The sequence below is a fragment of the Acipenser ruthenus genome, chromosome 22 (genome assembly GCF_902713425.1).
Source record: "Acipenser ruthenus chromosome 22, fAciRut3.2 maternal haplotype, whole genome shotgun sequence".
NCBI lineage: Eukaryota > Metazoa > Chordata > Actinopteri > Acipenseriformes > Acipenseridae > Acipenser > Acipenser ruthenus.
The window spans coordinates 14,970,717-14,986,933 of record NC_081210.1 but is presented as its reverse complement, the minus strand read 5'-3'; the positions used below and the strand labels follow the sequence as shown (position 1 = coordinate 14,986,933).

At 40.3% G+C, this 16,217-nt stretch overlaps 1 protein-coding gene across 3 annotated transcripts in view; it reads left to right on the top strand.

The window, feature by feature from the left end:
* Positions 1 to 16,217, top strand: part of LOC117431195 (stimulator of interferon genes protein-like) — a 32,989-nt gene continuing 16,772 nt past the window's right edge. Inside the window, exons 1-2 of one of the 3 annotated variants that reach the window (XM_058996015.1) lie at positions 8,208 to 8,257; positions 8,576 to 8,619. Coding sequence is in view for 1 of the 3 variants with exons in the window: in XM_058996014.1 (XP_058851997.1) it covers positions 159 to 161 (3 nt within the window). In the remaining 2 variants the exon portion in view is untranslated. Of the gene's footprint in view, positions 162 to 8,193; positions 8,258 to 8,575; positions 8,620 to 16,217 lie in introns of those variants that run through there. The other 2 variants (XM_058996014.1, XM_058996017.1) reach the window with 2 other exon arrangements.

Genomic DNA, 16,217 nt, shown 5'->3' with positions numbered 1-16,217 from the left:
TCAACTCGTCCGCTGCGTGATACAGACTAGCAGAGGTTGAATGACATCGCGTGGTTTCATTTCAGTGGACTTTCTCTTCCGCTTTTGATCAGTAACACAGTGCTCTGTCATGCGAAGGGTTGGAAGGGTCTTAGACACATTTACACTGCTTCTGAGAAATGGTAAGCGTGGCGTTTTTATTTCGATGTATCTGTAGTTTGATCTAAGCGTTAGTATTATGAAAGCACAGAAATTAAGGAGATACTATTTATTCAGTGTAGCGTTATGGTACAGTATTCTTGTTATTTACCTTATGTATGGGTTTAATAACTTCAGTAAGATGTCATGAAAGAGCTTTCTCTTGTATTTATAATCTCGACTGTAGGCTTCATATGTTCTGTAGTTAAACAGCTGTGTGTGTCAAATCCTGTGCATTTTATTTATTTATTTATTTATTTATTTGTTTATTTATTTATTTATTTTATCAAACAATATATGGTAAAGCGGAATTAATAGCTTTAATAATACCAGTACGGTATGTGCTTTTCTTGGGTTACCAGTAATATCTGTAATAATAATAATTGAGTTATTTTGTGTAAAACAATGAAATAATATGAATACAGTTAACATCAGTGGTGTAAGCTGTAAGGAAGCATTCAAAAGGTAAGAGAGGGGGTAGTTAGGGTTAGGGGTTGGGAACACTGCTGTGCTACAGACAGTCTTCAGGGAACGAAACGATGCGACCCTCCGCGCCAGTGACGGGGAATAGGGTAGTGTAGTACACACAATTACAGATGCCATAGACAACTCGTATGTGCAAGATTGCTAGAACAGCACTCTCGATGACGACTTGTCTTAGCGCGTTCTAGTTGCTGTCGTTAATTCAAGTGTATACATGTAAACGAGTGGTAAATCAAAGCGCTGTGAAATATACATCCTGTAGTATTCTGATGTGTTTTCTTTTATTGCGACAAATTGATGAATGCAGGAGACTTGAGTTTGTGTGTGCCTATTCGGCCTTGCTACAACATGTCTTGGGACTAGATGGGCATTGTTTCGGTATGTTAACACACAAAATGTGTTTCTGTAACGGAGACTGGCAAGATCATACCGCACTGAACAGTCAGCAGCAAAACATCTTTTTAGAGTAAGAGGCAAAGCAAGGAGTTTCCCTCTTACAGCAGTGCGGCTCCCAGGGGATATTCTCATAGAGTAACAGTTAGCAGCTGTTACAGCCAGCAGGGTTTTTACACTGATTGTGTTGCTGTCAGGTGATGCACAAATTAAATGATTAAAGTCTATCTTGCAGGGTTTTTTATCACTGAAATGGATGCAGCAGTGTTTATTAAGAATATTAGCATTATTAAAAAAAAACATTTTATAGGGCACAAAATATGATTAATGTGGATCACGGACCACGCCTACAACAAACACGACCTTTTTGTATCAGGTCACGCATGACGTTTCAAAAGGGAAACAGTTCTCGGCCTGTGTATGTCTGGCCTACAGGTTTGCTGGATTCAAATTGACTTGTGGGTTGGAAAATTCAACTTGACTGTTTATGTAACACAGGTATAGATCTATTACAATTTTGTACTTATCACAAATTACTATAAACACTATTAAATGTTTATTTTATTTTATTATAAATATATCATTGAGGTTTTATAGGAAACCACCATGAACACACACACACACACACACACACACACACATATATATATATATATATATATATATATATAAAGAACATAAGAACATAAGAAAGTTTACAAACGAGAGGAGGCCATTCAGCCCATCTTGCTCGTTTGGTTGTTTGTAGCTTATTGATCCCAGAATCCCATCAAGCAGCTTCTTGAAGGATCCCAGGGTGTCAGCTTCAACAACATTACTGGGGAGTTGGTTCCAGACCCTCACAATTCTCTGTGTAAAAAAGTGCCTCCTATTTTCTGTTCTGAATGCCCCTTTATCTAATCTCCATTTATGACCCCTGGTACTTTTTTCTTTTTTCAAGTCAAAGAAGTCCCCCGGGTTGACATTGTCTATACCTTTTAGGATTTTGAATGTTTGAATCAGATCGCCGCGTAGTCTTCTTTGTTCAAGACTGAATAGATTCAATTCTTTTAGCCTGTCTGCATACGACATGCCTTTTAAACCTGGGATAATTCTGGTTGCTCTTCTTTGCACTCTTTCTAGAGCAGCAATATCCTTTTTGTAACGAGGTGACCAGAACTGAACACAATATTCTAGGTGAGGTCTTACAAATGCATTGTAGAGTTTTAACATTACTTCCCTTGATTTAAATTCAACACTTCTCACAATATATCCGAGCATCTTGTTAGCCTTTTTTATAGCTTCCCCACATTGTCTAGATGAAGACATTTCTGAGTCAACATAAACTCCTAGGTCTTTTTCATAGTTCCCTTCTTCAATTTCACTATCTCCCATATGATATTTATAATGCACATTTTTATTGCCCGCATGCAATACTTTACACTTTTCTCTATTAAATTTCATTTGCCATGTGTCTGCCCAATTTTGAATGCTGTCTAGATCATTTTGAATGACCTTTGCTGCTTCAACAGTGTCTGCCACTCCTCCTATTTTTGTGTCGTCTGCAAATTTAACGAGTTTGTCGTATGTCGTATGCTTTGCAGTTATCCATTTTCAATGTTGCATCCTCAAAAAAGTGAAGTAGGTTAGTTAGACATGATCTCCCTTTCCTAAAACCATGCTGGCTGTCTCCCAGGATATTGTTACCATATTGGTAATTTTCCATTTTGGATCTTATTATAGTTTCCATAAGTTTACATATAATAGAAGTCAGGCTTATTGGTCTGTAGTTACCTGGTTCGGTTTTGTCTCCCTTTTTGTGGATTGGTATTACATTTGCTATTTTCCAGTCTGTTGGTACAACCCCTGTGTCAAGAGACTGTTGCATGATCTTGGTTAGCGGTTTGTAAATAACTTCTTTCATTTCTTTGAGTACTATTGGGAGGATCTCATCCGGCCCAGGGGATTTGTTTATTTTAAGAGCTCCTAGTCCCTTTAACACTTCTGCCTCTGTTATGCTAAAGTTATTTAAAACTGGATAGGAACAGGTCAACATGTGGGGCATGTTGTCCGTGTCCTCCTTTGTAAAAACCTGTGAAAAGTAATCATTTAATATATTTGCTATTTTTTTTTCTTCATCTATGATTTTGCCATTTGTGTCTCTTAGACATTTAACCTCCTCTTTGAATGTTCTCTTGCTGTTATAATATTGGAAAAACATTTTGGAATTGGTTTTAGCCCCCTTAGCAATATTGATTTCTATCTCTCTCTTGGCCTTTCTAACTTCCTTTTTGACTTGTGTTTGCAGTTCCAAGTACTCTTTCTGTGTGCTTTGTTTTTGGTCCCTTTTAAACGCTCTGTAAAGTGCCTTTTTTCACTGAATATTTTTTTTAATTGATCTATTAAACCATTTTGGCCATTTTGTTTTAGATTTAGATTTGTCTACTTTTGGGATGTAATTGTTTTGTGCCTCTAGTACTACATTTTTAAAAAACAGCCACCCTTTTTCTGTGGATGTTTTCTCTATTTTACTCCAATCTACTTCTATTAGTCTCTGTTTCATACCTTCGTAGTTTGCTTTTCTAAAATTGTAAACCTTAGCTTTAGTCATTACTTTTGGGGTTTTAAAAAATATTTCAAATGAGACCATGTTGTGGTCTGAGTTTGCCAATTTCTCTCTGACTTCTGTTTTAGTTATTCTGTCTTCATTATTTGAAAAGACTAAGTCAAGGCATGCCTCCCCTCTAGTCGGTGCCTTGACAAATTGCGTTAGGAAGCAGTCATTTGTCATTTCCACCATTTCAATTTCGTCCGTCGTGCCCCCCATTGGGTTTTCCCATTTTATAGAGGGGAAGTTGAAATCCCCCATTAGTATGGCTTCTCCTTTTCTACATGCATTTCGAATGTCATTGTACAACAGATTATTTTGCTCAGCGTCTGAATTTGGCGGTCTATAGCATGCTCCTATGCCCTTTGAATTTGTGTCCATTATTCTGACCCATATTGATTCTGCATTGTTTTCTTTGTCCTGATTTAACACCGGGGCTTCAAGGCTATTTCTTATGTATAGCGCTACCCCTCCGCCTCTTCTGTCCTGCCTGTCTTTCCTATACAGTGTGTACCCACTAATATTATATTCGTCTCCATCACTCTCAGACAACCAAGTTTCTGTAACACCTATCACATCGTAGTTACTTGTTAGTGCAGTAGCTTCAAGTTCTAACATTTTGTTTCTGAGACTTCTAGCATTAAGATAAATACATTTAATAGTGGTCTTACCTGAGTTGTTGCCCTTGTTTTGATGTGGTCTCCCTTCTGTTTTTTTGTTTTCTCTCCCCTTCCTTTCTAGTTTAAATGCTTCTGTACCGCCTGAAGGATCCTTTCTCCGAGTAGATTGGTTCCCTTTCTGTTTAAGTGCAGTCCGTCCCACCTGTATAGATAGTCCTTGTTGTAGAAAGTGCTCCAATGTTCAAGAAAGGTGAAGCCTTCCTGTGTGCACCACGATTTCAGCCATGCAGCCAGCCACTGTTGTAGTAAGGGGGTCCAAACTGCGAACTGAACTTGCTGTGTTTCTCAGTATGGAGTCCCCAACAATCATGACCTCCCTTCTTTTTGCTGCCTGGTCAGCACTGTTTATAGGGTCCTGGGTGTTGTTTCTTTCATTCTCGTGATGTTGGTTTTGGTCATCTAAATGTTGAAGTGGCTCAAATGTGTTGGCTGTCTGGATTTCTGGTGGTTGTGTTTGACGAAGTTTCTTTTTTTCCCTGCTTCTGCCTATCTGAACCCAGCTGTTTCGACTCTCTTCCATCTCCCTGGTGGCTTTCAGTCTGCTAGGGGTGCAGATTTCCATGAATTGTGGGTGTGTCAGCTCCTCAAGCTCCTGTTGCTGTCTCATTTCCTCCAGCTCCTTTTCTAGCAGGCTTAATCGCTGAAGCAAGTCCTGGATGGTGCGGCACTTTACACAAACTTGGTTGAGCTCTGTTGGGTTTTCTCGGATTTCCCACATCATGCAGTTGTCACAGATTACTGGCTTGAAGACCATGTTTTTTGGGGTTTTTTTTTTGTTTGGTTTAGCTTCTGCAGCTGTCAACCTGCTTACAACTGCTTCTAACTGCGTTGTACTTGTCCACTCGTACTTATCCCACGATGTCGCTTCCACACGCTGTCGCTGGGAAGTCTGCCTGCCTTTTGTTGTTTGTGTTTGTGCTGCGTGCTCCGCTCCTCCCCCGTGTCCCAGAACGCCGCGGGATTTGAATCAGCTGCTCCGAGTTTCAGCTGATCAGAAAAATACACGCAGCTGCAAGGCTTTAATCTACATATCTATCCGTATTAGCCCAAATATAAGGCAAGGTTTTTTTTTTTTTTATGGAAATAAAATTTGAAAAATACAACTCGCCTTGTCAAGGCTGTTGTGAAAGTGCGTATTGAGTACAGTATACAGTAATGAAAATGGATCAAACTAGCTGCAGTGATCATGTGGAAAAGAGTGGATTGGAAAGGGGTCAAGTGTCAAAGGGATTACGAAGAAGTTAGGATGCAGTTTTTAAGATCATGGCTATCAGAAAAGCTGATTCATCCAGCAATTATCGTGCTGCTGAAAAATTTGTGTCACCTAAAACAACAGAGGCGAGGACAAAACAACTGCTATTGAACGCCCACTCAGGAAATAGTTTTGTGCACTGTGGGTTGTCTGTGTTTCTTAATTTCCTTGCTTACCTAACGAGTAAGTAAGTTACAGTATTTCAGTTACTATTTTTGACAGAAACTTACAGTCATAATATCGGCACTCACTTTTAAAATTGTATAAAGACTTGAATTATTGTGTGTGCATCATCAGGGTACAAAACATGTAAATAGTTGTTATGGCATTACCATATTGGAATATAAACCTGTATTTCTGGATTACAAACAACTATCTGAACTTTACTGGATCAGAAAATGTGTACCAGTGTGTACCAACTAATATAAACTAATTACAGAGTATAGATACTGAAGCATATATTATTGGTAATCAAACACATTACGATTTTTGAAATTACGCTCGCCATGCAGTGTTGCCGATCTGCACAGGTTTTGCAGGGTCCACAACTCTATTTCTTGTCGATCCCCATTTAGTCGATTCCTCTGTTGATCAGTGGGATCCCGCTGCCTCGCCGGCGGTTCAAAAATGTAGGGTTTTGCCCCCTTTTCCCTGAAATGAATTGGGTCTTCGACTTCATCTTAGATGTTTTCAGCGGCAGTCGCCATGTGTATTTACCGTTTCGTACGTAACTTCTGGTTTTATTCCGGCCAGCATGGTTTTTGAGTGGGTGTGGCCATACACCATACAAAATCCATCATATCTTTGTTGTTTATTAATATTTTTTAATTGCATAAAAACTATTTTATTTCTATTGATGAAATCTATACAGAAATGTATTGGTGTGTTTGACCTGCAAGATACACTTTAATATAACTAGCAATTTTTACCTTTATCTGAACTTAAGGCCAATAAAATATAGATCTGTGTCTTTCTTAATCCTCCATGTTAATTTTAGGGTCTGCCCACTGTTAAATTAGGAGGAGGAGAGGTCTGTGCTAAGGATCATCACATTCTTATTTGGATGAATCTGTTCCCATATGTATAAGTTGACTGTGCCTGCCATCTGCTGCCCCATCAGAGTCACACTCAAGTATTGAAGCACTGCCAGTATGTTGCTGTCACTGGCGTTACTAAAAAATAACAAAGAAAAGGAGGGAAGGAAAGAGTTGTGTCTGTACATCCCAAATATTAATATGGACTATCACATTTCCTTACATGTCTTAAAGGTGCGGTTGCTTAACATTTTTTTTTGACTGAAGTGATGATTGCAAAATACTTTCTCAAGGGGCAAAGTCCAGCTATTACACAGCACCAGGCACTGTTTATTTTATTACACCCTTCCCTCTTAATAATATGTACTTCCTCCGCAAGAACATCAGAAAATGAAACTGAAACTGAAGGTAACAACCACCATTCTTTTTATAATGCACAGTCACTATAAATACAATTGTATTGGAAATACTGCACTGGTGTAAAATGCAAACTCCTTTATTAATTGATGTTAGTTTTTGGTATTCATTTGCATTAGTGTAAGGGCTCTGTACTCATGATGTACAATGCAAACCCCTTTGTTAGTTGATGTTAGTTTTTGGTATTCATTTGCATTAGTGTAAGGGCTCCATGGTTCCACGGGTGAATTAGCCATGCTGCTTCTGTTCCACTTCCCTTCATGCGCACGTCATATAGCAACGGGAGGAGTACCATAGCAACCACTGAAGCAGGCTTCCTGTTTACCAAAACGCTGATTTAAACCTTAAAATGATGAGTAAAAAGGAACATTGGCGTTTGTTTTGGGATATGTAAACTAGTTATTTTTTTATTAGCTTAGCTGTACAAATCCCTGGAAGGACACTTTAAATATATACTGTACACAGTGTGTGGAGTGCCACTTAATGTGAGGGCAGCAACAAATAATGTAGTGAAACGTTAAGCACCTTGCTATTGGACATATCTGGTACGTTCTCAAAAACACTCAGTGCTGCCTAACGTACCAGGTATGTCCTCATTTTAATATTTTTTACTGGTGTTACGTATGCCTGTTAAACTTTTGTTCTATGAAGCATCGGCAACTAGAATCTGCAGATTTCCTGTAAAATCAGCTTCAGCGAGTGACAGCTGAATGGTTAAAGTACATCTGTCATGTTTTGTTTTTTTTTACTTAAAAAATGAAATCAGCGGTATGAATTCATTATAAAACTGCAAAAATAAAATGTGAAAAAATGGTTTCTGTGCTCATATTGTGTGATTAAAGCAAATCCTAAGCCACGTCCACTGAAAACGCTCCATTTGTGCCTACCTCACCTGTGACGTATGGGAGGCCGGAACACGACACACGCTGTACTGACAGACAGACAGACAGACAGACACAGTGTGAAAGACAGGATCTGTGATGGTAAACAAGTGCGTTTGTCATGTTATATGTAATTACTGCTTATGTTTTAGAGCCACCTAGTGGTCGTTTAAGGACATTCAGTTTATTTCTATTACAATTCATTGCATTTTCTTTATTGGCCAATTGAAGTCATGTGACTTAGAGGTCATAGTTCAGACCTGCCATTTTGATTAGTATTTACACGTAAACATACAGTAAGCACTGCAATCCACTGCCATCTGACCGTGCTGAACCTTGAAGATGCTTTGCTTGTAAGTTTTAATGTTTGTTCAAGTCATCTAGTAATAATTTCAAGCATGTTTTTTAGATTGTGAAACATATTTGTGAGGCTGTGTAACATAAGCAGCTCACCCCTGTTAATTTGCATATTTCTGTAAGTGATGCTAGCTAATGTTAACTTTCCATGTGTTTTGTTAGCTGGTAGCTCTAGTGCCTGCATAGCTGTTTTACTAGCATTCTCATATGCATAACCAGCTGTATTGAGTTACACCTTTTATGTGGTAAAGCACATTTATGTTTATGTACAGTATTGTTTATTAAGCACATACTGTTTTGTGTGTGTATTTCAGTTTCACATTGTCACGGAGTGGATAATGAGAATCAAGACATTCAAGTAAAGACATCTTTATTTTACTTCTGCGCCTGATTCGTCATTCAAGCTCCTCATGTTTAGCTATCTGTCGATTCATGCCAAGTTATGCATGCAAGGGACAGAATAGCGTTTGTGGGGGTTGTTGCAACTCCAACTTGTCTGGCCATCGTATCCACAGGTTGCCAAACAAGAAGAGTCCTGTGTTTCGCTCGTGGGTGCGGTTTGTGTAAAACGGCAGGATTTCACGACCAGGTCCGTGCATGCAAGGAACTCGGTGGTGTAGCATAATCACGAAGCTTAGCAATGAAAAAGGGGCCACACTCGTTATTAAAAGCTAAAATATACTTTGTTTCACATGTTAAAAACAAAAGAAAAAGTGAGGGACAGTGACTCCAGGTGTGTGTGTGTACAGCTGTCGTCAAAAGTTTACATACCCCACTGTAGGGAAATTTCCATACACTGAGGAATGTAAGCTTGTGACGACTGTATTTGTATATGTTTATGTATACCTACACTGCACACACGTATTAAATGCCCTGACAGTACAGTATGTAATCACACTTCACTTCACTTCAGCTTCCTCAGCCTACCTGAGGTCTAAAGTCCTGCTTACAGCGCTTTCTCTCTGAGGAAGGTCCTGTTAGGACTAGTGCTGCATGAAACGATTATTAATGTAATCGATTAATCTATCGATTATTGCTTCGATTAATCGATTATTTGGATAAATACCAACACATCTCTCAATAGTTAGCAGGTTGAACCGTTTTTACAGATTTTTATGTACCCAGTGCAATAAATATCTCGAGATGATTGGACTTCTTTTGCTTTTCTATTTCAGCAACAAAAAATACTGTACAATTTCTAAAGTATCTAAAATAAAGTATTAAATAAGGAATACTCCACGTGGTGTCCTGATAAAAACTGCCAAGGTCAAATGATGGCAGCTATCTAATGCATTGAGACAATTAAAACATAGCACAAATAAACTTTATCATTTTACAAGAAGAAACTATTTAAGTTGACCACTTCATAAGACAAAAAGCAACTATAGGTTAATTATTGCTTTTTTATAAATGTTTTTTCTAACAATGGAATGGTATGAAAAAAAAGTAATTTTCTTTACTTTAAATCAAAACAAAAATGGTCTAACATTTCTATTACATTTCACAGTGTGATGTACTTTAAACAAATAACCTGTTTGTTTTCAAATCTTAATAGTCCTTTTAATAATTATTTGTTGAGGAAACTAAAGACATGAAATATATTTGGTATCTTCAAGTCAGTCACGTTCAACGAAGGGGCTTTGTTGCAAAAATATAAATCGCTTAAGTTGCGAGTCACCAAGCGTTTTGAGATGGATGCATCGGCATAGTTATATAAACATTTCAAAGTAACGAGGCATAACACAAGTGGGGAGCCTGATAAGTAAGATATTGACATTATATTTCGTAATATTAGGCCTTTAACTGACACAATGTTAGCTGAACTGACACAACTTAATGTATTAATTACATAATTGGCCTACCTTTCATTTGGTTATTCTTATATTTAGTGATGCAGATTCAAAGTCCGATTTTTTTTTTTTTTTTTTTCAATAATAATAATAAATGACCAGATGAACATAAATCATAAATTAAAATGTTTTATTTTCATAATAAAGTATTACTTATGTTTCGGCTTCTGTTTCATTTATTAATGCGAAGGGGTGCTTTCTTTTTAGGTGTTCAAGTAGAATGGTCCTGCTGTTATGATAAGTCATTGACTGTTTGCATAAAGAGCAAGTCACCGTGCCAAACAAATTTGATCCTAGTGTGAAAAATAGAAGTGGGCACATGAAATAAAACAAAAAAAGACGTGGGGCGTCTAGCCCGTGTTGATAAATTTACGGGAAACATTTGCCTATATAAATAAACGAATGTTAATCCTACTGTCTCTGTGTTCATGGGGGGGAGGGGGGGTGTCGATGAATCGATGATAAAAATATTAATCTGACGGCAAAATTGGCGATTAATCAATTAATTTGAGTAATCGTTGCAGCACTAGTATCAGCTTTAGTTAGGGTTTCCTTCAATGTATTGTAGGAATAAAATGCAGCACTTCTGCCCAGTGTGACTGGTGAGGTAGTGACTGTGCAGTGTGACTGGTGCGAGTAGTAACTGCAGTGTGACTGCGGTGCAGTAGTAACTGCAGTGTGACTGGTGCAGTAGTAACTATGCAGTGTGACTGGTGCAGTAGTAACTGCAGTGTGACTGCGGTGCAGTAGTAACTGCAGTGTGACTGGTGCAGTAGTAACTATGCAGTGTGACTGGTGCAGTAGTAACTGCAGTGTGACTGCAGTGTGACGGGTGAGTAGTAACTGCAGTGTGACTGTGGTGCAGTAGTAACTGCAATGTGACTGGTGCAGTAGTGACTGCAGTGTGACGGGTGCAGTAGTAACTGCAGTGTGACTGCGGTGCAGTAGTAACTGCAGTATGACTGGTGCAGTAGTAACTGCAGTGTGACTGGTGCAGTAGTAACCGTGCAGTAGTGACTGTGCAGTGTGACTGTGGTGCAGTAGTAACCGCAGTGTGACTGGTGCAGTAGTAACTGCAGTAGTAACTTCAGTGTGACTGCGGTGCACTAGTGACTGCAGTGTGACTGGTGCAGTAGTAACTGCAGTGTGACTGGTGCAGTAGTGACTGCAGTGTGACTGTGGTGCAGTGTGACTGGTGCAGTAGTAACTGCAGTGTGACTGCAGTGCAGTAGTAACTGCAGTGTGACTAGTGCAGTAGTAACTGCAGTGTGACTGTGGTGCAGTAGTAACTGCAGTGTGACTGGTGCAGTAGTAACTGCAGTGTGACTGCAGTGCAGTAGTAACTGCAGTGTGACTAGTGCAGTAGTAACTGCAGTGTGACTGTGGTGCAGTGCGACTGGTGCAGTAGTAACTGCAGTGTGACTGGTGCAGTAGTGACTGCAGTGTGACTGTGGTGCAGTAGAAACTGCAGTGTGACTGGTGCAGTAGTAACTATGCAGTGTGACTGGTGCAGTAGTAACTATGCAGTGTGACTGGTGCAGTAGTAACTGCAGTGTGACTGGTGCAGTAGTAACTATGCAGTGTGACTGGTGCAGTAGTAACTGCAGTGTGACTGTTGCAGTAGTGACTGTGCAGTGTGATGGGTGAGTAGTAACTGCAGTGTGACTGGTGCAGTAGTAACTGCAGTGTGACTGTGGTGCAGTAGTAACTGCAGTGTGACTGGTGCGAGTAGTAACTGCAGTGTGACGGGTGAGTAGTAACTGCAGTGTGACTGGTGCAGTAGTAACTACAGTGTGACTGTGGTGCAGTAGTAACTGCAGTGTGACTGGTGGGAGTAGTAACTGCAGTGTGACTGCGGTGCAGTAGTAACTGCAGTATGACTGGTGCAGTAGTAACTGCAGTGTGACTGGTGCAGTAGTAACCGTGCAGTAGTGACTGTGGTGCAGTAGTAACCGCAGTGTGACTGGTGCAGTAGTAACTGCAGTGTGACTGCGGTGCACTAGTGACTGCAGTGTGACTGGTGCAGTAGTAACTGCAGTGTGACTGGTGCAGTAGTGACTGCAGTGTGACTGTGGTGCAGTGTGACAGGTGCAGTAGTAACTGCAGTGTGACTGCAGTGCAGTAGTAACTGCAGTGTGACTAGTGCAGTAGTAACTGCAGTGTGACTGGTGCAGTAGTGACTGCAGTGTGACTGTGGTGCAGTAGAAACTGTAGTGTGACTGGTGCAGTAGTAACTGCAGTGTGACTGCGGTGCAGTAGTAACTGCAGTGTGACTGGTGCAGTAGTAACTGTGTAGTGTGACTGGTGCAGTAGTAACTGTGCAGTGTGTCTGGTGCAGTAGTAACTGCAGTGTGACTGGTGCAGTAGTGACTGCAGTGTGACTGGTGCAGTAGTGACTGCAGTGTGACTGGTGCAGTAGTGACTGCAGTGTGACTGATGCAGTAGTAGCTGTGCAGTGTGACTGGTGCAGTAGTAACTGCACCCCACAAACCCTGATAATGTAGAATATCAGAGCAAGTTCAACACGAGAAGGCTGCAGATGAAACAATGTTTTACTAAGTGAATCAACACACAGCTGTGATCTTATTGAAGAGGCTGAATGCTGGCATCAGGATTCCACTCATTTGAGTCCATTCGGTGTGCAGTTACTACTGCACCGCAGTCACACTGTAGTTACTACTGCACCAGTCACACTGCAAGAAAACTATACCCCTCAATTTCACGTTTTCCGCGAAATCCGCAAAATCGCGATTTAGGTAGACCTCTACATATAACGCATGCAAATAATGGTTATTTTATTTATGCCTACTTAGCAGAAATGAAATAACTAAATCTAACTTGAATAAAAATAAAACTTTCCTCGTCGGTCGGCAGTCCAGCATCTCTCAGACGAGCTTTAAGGAGGCATATGTGAAGGCGTATGCTTTTATATTAAAGCTATTCCACTAAATACGTGTTTTCATTTTTGCTTGCATGGTTACAAAACTTAAATAAATATGTAAGTATTATATTCTCTTATTTGAACATATAGGTGTGTTTGCTATGACAATTCAATCAAATATCTCTGTTCTGTGATCATTTAAAAGCTAAATCCACCTCCGCAGTAGGATCACAATAATCCTGGTATTTTGGATCAAAGTAATCCTGAATTCTTTAAATTCTGAAAACCCCAACTGCAACATTTAAGTGTGATTAAAAGTGCGATTGGATTACCAAAACAAAAAGTAATCCGGATCACATTTTGATGTTTTGAAAAACCCAATTGCACAATATAATCCAGATCAAACACGGAAATCCGATTACCAAAGTTTTGAAAAAGCAGACCCTGATGAGCAATCAAACTCTCGGACAAGTGTTCCGTCCCAAAGTGGGCTTCCAGCACCTAAGGATATCACAGGTATTAAATATTGAAGTGTCCAGTGTTTCTGCTGGAGCACATCAGCCAGCAATGCTCCCTTCTTGAGCTCCAAAGTGACGTGCTGGCCACAGCATTGTCTCCTGTATGTAGAGCCTGGTTAACAAGGTGACAGCTGTCAGTTGAATCAGTGGAGTTATTCAGTGGCTGCATTGACTGAATTGGTCTCAGTTGCAGCAGCAGCAGTAACATGCGGCTGTTCCAGGTTTAGCTCATGTTTTGGCTGCAGTTCCTACAGGCCGATGTGAGATTTCTGTGCAAGGTTCACCCCCCGTCACACCCTGTTATTGGTGCCAAACCACAAAATGTGTCTACTGTATCTGCTGTGTATTCCCAGGACAGGAGCAAGGGCTGCTTGGAGGAAGAACCTCGAGAATTGAAACTGCAGGAGAGAAGTGCTTGTGACTTTAGAAAGCAGACAGGGTCTCCTTGGCTCGCTGAGAGCCGCCCTAGTGGAGGTGAGACCGAACCGATCAGCCACCTACTGGGAAGCAACCGATACTTCCCCCAAGGGGAAATGGAAAGTAGGATAGCAGACGAATTGAAAAGATGAAGAGAAGTCCAGAGGTCTCCCCGGCTTGCAAGGGTCACCTGTGCTGAGGGAGGTTGGCGCGGCCAGACTTTCAAGGCTGAGTAGTGAGCTTCACTCCCCTCGCAGGGAGACTGGAATGCTTTTTTTTTTGCACTACCCAACCCAGTTGAGTTAATTCATCATGTGACTTCACTCACGTGTCTCTGTTGAAACAAACAAAAGACAGAGATAAAAACATTTTTGGATTATCTATCTGAAGATGGTGGGATACTATTCTGCAAGTGTTGCTGTCATTCGATTGATCATGTACGAGTCAATGCCATTGAAGATCATATTGCCAGTCATAAACACGTAGAGAACAAGAAAGCAATAAAAATGGCAAAGCCCGGCATTCTTTTACGCTGAAAAACCTAGACCTGCGGTACTGCGCTCAAGCGAGGCTTTCCTGAAGTAATAAAGCTAAATTAATTGCGTATTTAATTATTGTTTAGTTTATTTCTTTCCACTCTAGCTGCCTATAATAAAGCTATAATTAGCAATGTTGAGCCATGACCGTTTCTTAATTAAATTATATTTTCTGACGATGAAGAAATGAGCTCAAAGCTATTTTTCTAGCTCTACATTCCTTAAAGGAAATTGATGGCTTTACTGTGTAGGATGTAGTCACTACACTACACACCGCATGTTTCATAAAGACATTCTGCCTGGAGACACACCTCTTGTTAAACTTAGCAAATAACAAATAAATTAAATTAAAAGGGGCGCGATTTAAATTACAATTGGGTAATACAGAACAACGAACCTGTGTAGCAACGAGTCAGTCAACATGCCTTTTTTATCAAAGTGTTTCATATTTTATCCTGGTTATTATAATGATTGTAAAACACTAAACTCCATTTATGGAGTACTGTGAATAGGATTACTTTCACATGACATTGCTGGACTGTTAATAAACTGTTTCATGTGTGTTATTGTTATTGTAATGTCAGCAATAAGCTAACTTCCTTCATTTGTAAACTGAACTACAGTGTTAGTGGAAGACTGTAAATATGATTCTCACAACAGTGAAGAACTGGACTGTTGTAATATAATTACATTTTTCTGCTTATTTTAATGCCAGCAATGAGCCAAGTGATGTTTATAAATATTATGGCATGTTTGGAGTGTCTTCAGGTGCTTTACTTACTATTATAGCAACAAGAGTGTGATTGGAAATCTTGACTTCAGTAAAAAAATAAAGAAAGAAAATGGTGAACTGGTCTCCCGAGGCAATGGCAAACTGGCCTCCCCGGGCGACGGTGAACTGGCCTCCCCGGGCGACGGTGAACTGGCCTCCCCGGGCGACGGTGAACTGGCCTCCCCGGGCGACGGTGAACTGGCCTCCCCGGGCGATGGTGAACTGGCCTCCCCGGGCGATGGTGAACTGGCCTCCCCGGGGCGATGGTGAACTGGCCTCCCCGGGCGACGGTGAACTGGCCTCCCCGGGCGACGGTGAACTGGCCTCCCTGGGCGATGCGGGCTCGGCAGCCCTGGGCGATGCGGGCTCTGCAGCCCCAGGTCAACAACAACAAGTTTAATTTATGGAGCGCCTTATCATGTGCAGACCTGCACATCTCAAAGCACTTACATATGTGCCTGCTCAGGTTTTATTAGAGAAGGGGAAGCCTGGGGAAAATGTACTTTGGTTATCAACTTCTTCTTTTGTATGATTCGTCATGTACTTAGGAAATGGGTCTTCCTTTCCTACATCCTCTCTATGACCGTTGTATGCGTGATGTGGTTTCCGGTAATAGATGCAACATCTGCATGTATATATTCTAGTTTAATTACAGCTACAGCTTTTTATTTCAATTATTGACAGCAACGGCCCCTCTGCTTGTCCTTTTACAGGGTTTCAGTAAATTATCATTCCTGATCCATTGAATACAACTCATTTGCCACAGTACTCATTGATAATTATAATTCCTGATCCATTGAACACAATTCAGCATTGCCAAAGTACTCGATGATATTAATATTCAATTTAAATACAAATAGCCATGTTTTCCAATTGCATTTGTTTATAAAGTCTCCTAACTTCACCTTGCAAGTCATGACACACTGAAGTGACACCTTTTTAACCAAAATACACTCCGGTAAAAAGTTTTAGAACACCTCCA